The following is an 8,179-nucleotide window of genomic DNA, read 5'->3' on the forward strand; positions in this document are numbered from 1 at the left end:
TGCAAGGCTGGCTTTGGTGTGTTACCCCCATCGGAGGGTGATGCCCTTGTAGGCTGAGGCTGAGCGGGGCCCTGGGGGTGGAGGAGGCTTGCTGCTGCCGAGAATGAGGGGCGGTTACCTGAGCAAGAACTGGCTCCATCTGATGGGCTGAGCTTTCTGCAGATGAGTGTAGCCAGGGAGGATAACATCAATTTCTCTGCAGGTGAAAGGAGAGAGAGATCTTGTTGCTGCCCCGATCTGCGCCAGTCAAAGAGGAAGCCTGCAAGTCYCCTGCCCCTAGAAGGGCTGAGGCTGTGGCCTTGGCAAAGGGCTTACATGGCAGCACGTTCCACCAGGGTCTTAATGAGCTGCAGCAGGTGAGTGGACAGCACAGAGACGGAGTTCTTCATGAACAGCTTCAGGTCGGTCACAACCTGGACGAGATTGGCCAAGGTCAGCCAGAGTGGAATGTGACATCCCTTGTGACCAAAGTGTTCAGCAGAGAGCCTGATGGGAGGGGACATCTCCCCTCATATCAGCTGCGTCTTTGGTCACTATGACAAGCGGAAGTCCCTATGTCTTGCTCTCCAGGAAGAGGACCAAAGCCCATTCTGATTAGTGGTTGCCTGAAACTGAGGAAGGGGAGGTGCAGAGGTGGAGAAATCTGGTGGTTGTATACCTACCTGATCGTTCCTGCTTCTTCCAGTGTGCAGCTTTCCAGCAATATCTCCAATCAGCTCCTGAGGACCAGAAGAGGATTGCTGTCAGTGTCTCTGAACAGTAAGCGCGAGGCTCCCAGGGAGAGCAGACCCAGCCTGCCTGGAAGGTCTGAGCTCTGGGATCCTGTAAGTAGCCGTGGGATCTCTTCTGGGGCAGGACAAGGGTGGGTTCTACGCTCATCTCTTCCACAGAAGGGGACTTGTAGACGCTTTCTAGCTTCCCTGGGGTACAAGGTGCTGAGCTGTTTTACCGTGGGACAGAGGGGCGTGYGCTTAACATCAGGCAGAGCTAAGTACAGCGTAGCAGGAAGGAAAGGTTAGAGGGCCCAAACCTTCAGTCTGCGCTCGTTGGCAGTGTGGATATCCTCATCGCTTTTGTTCACCACAAAGACTCCTTTAGACCACTCCTCAGAGATCTGCCAAGAAAACAGCAGCAGAAACACCCATCAGCCACTGCTGTTTCCCTACTGCACRTGGGGGTTGTAGGTATCCSTTACAAATAGCAACTTCTGCCATGGCAGCGGGAACCTAAGCCCGAGTCTCACGCAGGCTCTGGCATTGCTGTTCTTTCAGGCCGCAGCCGGCTGCCTGCTCTATGCAGTTATTCTCTAGTGCCACTGGTGGGATTCCCCTGTGCTCTCTGTACCTGTGGTAATCCTGCAACGTTATGGCTATAGGGGGCATAAGCATTGCAATGAGCAAGTGAGCTGAGACGTCAGGCATCGCTTTAGTATTGCCCATGCGGAGTTTCCTACACAAACATGGTATAGTCTCACAGTTGTCCATGGTGGGTGAGCAGCAACAATGGATATTTAGAAAAGTGCTTAGCTGCTGACTGCTCTTCACCCCTATACAATACTATGCATTGACTATAACTAACTCAGACTGCCAGTCAAAAGGTGTCGCCAAGAGTATAGAGAAGGAATATACCTGGGGCTCTCAGGCTGGCCCATCAGTTAGGGCAGCATCCCTCCCTCTCAGGGAACAGCTTCAGGAAATGTCTTGCTTTAAGGAATAGGACATGAGGATATCTAAGAATGCCTTTTAGAAAAGCAAATCGGGGAAGATGCCCAGACATGCTGTCAGGTAGGCTGCCATTGGTTGCAGGGCTAGTGCAGCAATTGTACCTAAGCCAGAGCAGATGGGACAGTTTGYCAAGGACATAAATACCTTTTCCAGGCCACTCAGGATCTTCTCCAGCTCAGGTTTAGTGAGGATGCCAGCCTTCTCCAAGGCTTTGGCATAAGCCACRCTTGCCTGGATATCAACTTCAGACAGTCTCTGGTCAATGGCAATGGAGGAGTTCAGAATCTCCATGATGGGATCCGTGGTTCCGACAAACCTTCCTCCCCAAAGTTTATCCCCCTGAGAGAAAGGAGTGGGTAAGTAAAAARGGCCTATTAACTTCAGTTAAGATCCTACAGCCTTTGGAATACCCTGTGAATYCTTTATCCAGTACAGAGGCCAATGCTCATGCATGTTTTTTTCAGTGCAGTAGCACTGACTAGAAAGGCAGCTGGACCTTTGGACCTTTTGTAAGCAGTTGAAGAGATGGGAGCAGGTCACTGTTTGTAGCATTTAGCCCTCGAGCTGTCAGGCCTGGCTCAGGAGTGCTCCCAGATGCTTTAGTTCAGCCAGRGCATGGAGTGAGCATCTCCCATCCTTCCAAACAACTATATGGACATGTGGTGCAGGACCAGCATGTATTTGTCTTGTAAGGCATCTGCAGGTCCCTTACTCTCTGATAGCCTCTTAAAAGGGAAAAATGTCAACAGCTCAATGAGGAATACAGTGCAAGCTAGTATCTTGTAGYGTTTGGAATCAAGAGTCTTTTTTGTGTGGAGGAAATAGGAAGCGATTTCTTTGATTGCCAGAAGAGCTCTGAGCCAAYACAAGCCAGTTCCATTAAAATACTTCTGCAATTACAAAGTGCTTGAAGTTAGTGAAGCACYTCCAGAGTTCAGGACGTGCTCTGCAATTTTTGGCAGAAAATTTGCATGAAGTAGGGGAATGGAGGGTRAGAATCAGAATTCAAAGGTGTTACAGGTCCTCAGCATGGAGCCTGGCATCCACAGAAGAATGACAGAGGGAATGGGAAATCAARTCCCCATGCCAGAAACTAAGCACTTGAAGGAACTAAGCACAGGAATTTTAAGAATATCTTCAGTATTGTGGATTTCCATCTGAATCAGAGGTGGATCAACAGAAACGTTGCAACAGATAGGTTTATAATTGAGAAATCAAAACCAAAAGAACTTTTAGGTTTATAATTGAGAAATCAAAACCAAAAGAACTTTTGATAGCTACAGAAATCTGCTCAGAGAAGGAAGTGGCTGGTACATTCTGACAGCTGATGGGTATTTGTAACCGGGAGCAGAGGAAGCCAGGACTGTAGTAGCCATTTCTGAAGGCAGAAAGCCTGACTTGCTGAGATGACCAGTCATGCCCCATCTACCAGGCACAGAAACTGAAATTGCAGCTTTTGTGCAGAGAAGCGTTTACACAAGCTGTTGTAAACTAAGCCTGAATACAAATGGGCGGGAGTGAACTGCATCAGTTATTAGTCTCTCACTGGTAGAAGGAAGAACCTGAAGAAAGGAAATGGCAGGCTGCGCTGCCAGGAATTTGGATTACAACTAAGTTCAGTTTGCATTAGTCAGTGCATCCCAGAGACCAGTACAGTAGGAGAAGCAAAGCTCACCCTCTCCTCGGTTGCCATTTCAGCCGACGTTTTGCTTGCGTGCGTAGCAGTCTCCACAACTCGTGCAACCTGTGGAACAGCAAGGCTCAGCTCTGTCCCCCKGCACAGCCCCGGGGTCCCCGCCTGCTACCCCGGCCCCCCGTGAGCTGCTCTTCTCTCCAGAGATCGAGAGCCCCAGCCYGAGGGCTGCAGGACAGAAACCTCCGCTGCCTGCCCAGCCCCGGTCGCTTCCTACTCCCGACCCCGCCACCCCGGCTTTTGCATGCCTCAGACTGGGGCGGGCAGCTTGTCCCGCCCCACCGGGGCGGGGTGTCCCCAGGGCCAGCCCTGCTCCGTCCCCCGTGCCATTCTGCAGCACCGGCACCGGTTTTCTGCCTTGTCTTAGGAGCTGTCCAACTATAGCGTATTTTCCCTACTCAATGTCAAGGCCTTTGAGRAAGTGTGGGAAACATATCTGATTTTTTTTGTTCTCATTTGGRTTTTTCTTCTCCTTACTTAGCCCTGTTCTCATAGGATCAAAGGATAATTCAGATTGGAAGGACCTAGTCCAGGTGTCTTTTCCATGTTCTTCTCTCAGTCCTACTACTCATCCCTTTCTGAACTGAAGATGAAGTTTAAGGTGCAGTAGGATCTTTACATGATTAGAGCATGCTGGTTTCTATAGCAGAGTGGACACAGGAGGAGTGAATGAGCAAGTATCTTTCCCAGCTGAATTTCCAGGGTGCTACCTTCAAGATTAATCCAGAGCAAGGCTCAGATTCTTTTATCTGGTTTCATAGTTARCTATCTTAATGCAGCACCTCTAAAAGATTTACCATAGAATCACAGAATAGATCAAATTGGAAGGTACCCTGAGACTGTCTGGTCCACCCACCACCACCACCCTCCCMCCCCCCCTGCTCAAGTATGGTCAGCTAGAGCAAGTTGCTGTGGACCAAATCTAGTTGGGTTTTCAATATCTCCAAGAATGGAGACTCCACAACCTTTCTGGGCAACCTGTTCAGTGTTCAACTACCCTCACAGTGAAACAGTGTTTTCTTACATTCAGACCAAATTTCCTGTGTTTGCATTTGGGCCCATTGCCTCTTGTCCTGCCAGTGGACAATGCTGAGAATAGTCTGAAGAGTTTACCTCATGACCATTTTCCTAACGTGATGACCCTATTTCCCTTTAGACTTCCAGATCTGAAGCCAACAGGGCATCAGGATGCCTACATCAGGTTTGAACCATTTGTCACCAGGTTCCTTTCCATTCTGAAGTACCACATTTTTACTGCTCCTCTTGTCTTGTTTACTCTTTAGGAGCATCATTGTCCTTATTCTGGGCTTTGACAGGACATTACTGGGATGTTGGCAAAACAGTAAGTACCAGATTTATGCTCAGAATGTTTTTATTTCATGGTGTCTGTGATATGGGCTCAAGATTGGCTGTGTGGAACATACAAAACTGAGGCAAAGAATGGATCTGGTTTAGAGCTAGAATGAGGGGAGGCTGAGGATAGGACAAATTGTTGAAGAACGGGAAGTTTCTGTTGCTGGTGCTTCTGCATCCTAAAGCACAAATGCGACAGAGGTAGGGCGAAGGCACTTTATGTCTGTGAGGCACTTTACTACTGGCAGGACATTTAYATTTTGCACTGTTTGTGATAGAGCCTCTAACCTAAACACAGTGAGGCAATGCCTATGTTACTGCCATTCTCTACCTGTGATACAGTCTTGTGGTGGTCAGAGTCAATAGCRTGTTACTGCTTCAGCATGGAGGGGAGGATGCTGAAAAAATCACCAGCTTCATAACACTGTGACAAAAAAGAAACAATGGAAAGTGGCTCCACAGTGCTATGGTGCTAAGGCCAAGCTGGTCTAATGGCTAATGGTCTAATGGCCCCATCTTCCCTATAGACAACAGATTSTTCTCTGCCTTTGAATCAAGTAGCACTTGCATTTCATCCAGAAATGAAAGCAGAGCAGWAAGGGAGAGGTGATGTTTCAAGCATTGTGTAATCAGTTATTTTCTCCTTAAGAAAGAYAGCAGGTTTATGACCCTTCATTTGTCAAGTAAGGCTTTCTCTGGTCTTTGTTCTGATTTTATTTTTTGTAAGGAGAGGAGGGAAGATGGTAAATGATTTGTTAGAGGCAGCCAGCCATTCCAGGCTTCTTTTCAAGTGCTCTGCCCTCAGCTAGCTTGGAGGTGGAGCAAGCCTGAGTCACCCAGAGGAAGGAGCTTGGCCAGAGACCACACAACCCSTGTGCTTTGTGTAAGCCAGAGCCATGTGTGGTTTTGTGGTGGTCTGGGATCACCTGCTGGCCGCCTCCTGCCTCAGGCTAAGCAAATTCAGTGAGGAGACTTCTTCTGGCCACTTGATCGCTCTTCCCAGAAGGCAAGCGCACTGGCAGCGTGGGAAGCAGAACCCGGGCAGTGACAGCTGGAGCTGTGGCATGTGTGGCAGGTGCAGTCCCAGGAGTCTCGCTTTGTGCRCGCACACAGACGTCCCTCAGGCTGCCCTGTGCGGCCTGCTCTGGCACTGCTGGGTCCARGTCCGTGCTGCATCCACCCCCCGGAGACACATTTCCAGATCTGTTGGTGTGGACAGACACTCTTGCTGCTCTGTGACTACCAGCCCCCRTAGAGCTTGACATCCCATAAAAGAGCTCCCCTGCCAGGGAGGAGAGGGCCCTAASCATTTTGCACCAGGGAACCCTTCCRCAGCCTCCTGAGGGCTGAAGAGGCCCAGCTCAGTCCTGCCCCGAGAAGGAACACGCAAGACAGGAGTTTCAGTGAACTACAATACACCACTGTGTTTATTAACTCCAGATCAGTGCGATAAGCACAAAGCTGCATACACGGGATATCTCCCCACACTCTAAGCTTGTTCCTTCAGCTTCTTCAGCAGCTCCCTCAGCTGCTCAATCTGGGCAGTCACGCTGCTCTTGGCAGTGCCTCCCGCGGCCGTGTACTGCTCCACGCTGTTGACGAAGCTGAAGACCTGGGACACGTCGCTGCCAAACAGGGGGCTGGGGAGGCAAAGAGAAGAGGAGTGAGTAGAGAGCGAKGGGTGCCGTTTGCTGGCTTCAGCTGCTCACTGCCTKCAGGGAGGGAGAGGGAGAGGAGCCTGAGCCTTCTTCCCAGGGGAAGGGCCTTGTGTGGTCCTGGTTCCGCACTGCTAGTGCCTGGCAGCGGGAGCTGGTGACAGAGCAGAGGATTTGCTTCAGGCAAAGCAATGAAACAAGGAGCTGGACTCCTCTGGAGGGCTGGTGCCACAGGTTAGGGCATGAGTCTCTTCCAGTCCTCCCTCCCCAACACCCACTACTTGCTGCCCCTGCCCTACTTGCTCTGAGTGGTAGTGGTGTTGTCTCCTTGTCAACTCCTGATATTCAGGCATGGAGGATTCTGCCCTGCCCAAGCTGTTCCCTGAAGGGCACCACAAGGGAGCCCTTAGTGAGGCARGTTGATACCTACCTTTTGAAGGGAGTTAAGACAAATAATAATAATACAGACCTGATGCTCTTCAGGTCTTCCAGGCTGAGATTATTGATGGTGATGCCCTTAGTCTCAGCAAGGTGGATAGCCTTCCCAGAGGCAACATGGGCTTGTCTGAATGGCAACTGCAACAAGAAACAAAGGCAACAGTCARTGAYCAGGCAGCTGGATTGCAGACTCAGACGCAGAGATGGATGTGCTGTCTTTTTTTGCTTGGTTGCTTTGTTTGCTTTTGAGTTAAGGCAATGTAGTCTGACTCCGGGTTTTCTGGGGTGTCAAAAGGGGAGGCATTAAGAGGTAGAACTCCACCTGTAAATTACTATCAAGTCCACCCGGCAGCAGTTCCACTACTTGGGATACATGTAAAGAATGGGTTTCCAGCTCTCGTGTTTGTTCACCCAGACTGATCCTCACCTGGGGACAGAACAGAAGGCCTCATCTCAGGCCCTCGCTGAGCACTGTTGTGGGTCTACAGAAATCACAGCTCAGAGTCTCCCTCTGATACTCACTCCTTTACGAACCAAGTAGAGAGCCAGGTCAGTGGACAGCATTTCAGGGGTCAAAGCTTTCTCCATATTCTCCTTGTTGATCTGCAGAGAGGAGGGTCACAGAGAGGCATCACTATCAGCTCCTGCTTGGGGACACACTGGCTGTAACAGTGAGGACATTTCATCTAGGAGGGACCTGGCTCTGCAAGGCCCTCTGCCCCACGTGACCTCAGAGCATGGTGGATCTGAGCAGCTGGCAAAGGGGCTGCAGTGAGCCCCTAGATGAGTGCAAGATGGTGGAATTTTCATTTTAGGGCCAGGCTAGGGCTCACTTTCCTGTGTCAGTCCATCCTTGTGGATGCGAGCAGGAGCAGAGTGTGCTCAGCAATGAGAGGTCAAGGCTTACCTGGAGGGTCGAAATGACTCCAGTGGCAATCTGGAGCACAGCAGTCAGGGTATCCACCACATCAAAGACAGCCTCCTTGTCCTCCTGTGCAATAACATGGATGGAGTTGCAGTAAGTCAACCTGAAGCAGCCAAAACGCCCAGCAGCCTGAGCAGCATGGCCAGCAGGGCAGGCACTGACATCTGAGGGGCTCCCCTGAGGGCTGCAGGGTGAACTGGGGCGTGCAGTGCAACCTGCTCCCCCTTTTTAGWGTCCTGCACCCCAGCAGGCCCTGCGCATGGAAAGCTAAGGCAAGAACTAAGGCTTGCAGATCAGAAGACAGTTGTGTCATTTCAGAGAAATGGAGCAAGAGCAAATATTTGTTTTACCTGCAGATCCTTGTTGTAGGTGCTTGGAAGTCCTTTGAGAA

At 50.4% G+C, this 8,179-nt stretch overlaps 2 protein-coding genes across 2 annotated transcripts; both read right to left on the bottom strand.

Annotated features, from left to right (window-relative positions):
- Positions 1-118: 118 nt before the first annotated feature.
- Positions 119-3,655, bottom strand: LOC146601510 (argininosuccinate lyase; the record flags this gene model as incomplete). Its single annotated transcript, XM_085304427.1, has 6 exons — positions 3,400-3,655; positions 1,869-2,063; positions 1,031-1,114; positions 663-719; positions 316-413; positions 119-196 (listed from the first exon to the last, which is right to left on the bottom strand). Coding segments are annotated over exons 1-6 (530 nt in total), but the record flags the coding sequence as incomplete, so codon positions are not given.
- Positions 3,656-6,168: 2,513 nt separating this feature from the next.
- On the bottom strand, positions 6,169-8,174 carry LOC146601511 (argininosuccinate lyase-like; the record flags this gene model as incomplete). Its single annotated transcript, XM_085304438.1, has 5 exons — positions 6,169-6,410; positions 6,895-7,001; positions 7,386-7,466; positions 7,771-7,854; positions 8,139-8,174. Coding segments are annotated over 5 exons (459 nt in total), but the record flags the coding sequence as incomplete, so codon positions are not given.
- Positions 8,175-8,179: the final 5 nt, after the last annotated feature.

The sequence above is a fragment of the Rhea americana genome, unplaced genomic scaffold (genome assembly GCF_003343005.1).
Source record: "Rhea americana isolate MKP2758 unplaced genomic scaffold, rheAme1 scaffold_1007, whole genome shotgun sequence".
In the NCBI taxonomy this organism is placed as follows: Eukaryota; Metazoa; Chordata; class Aves; order Rheiformes; family Rheidae; genus Rhea; species Rhea americana.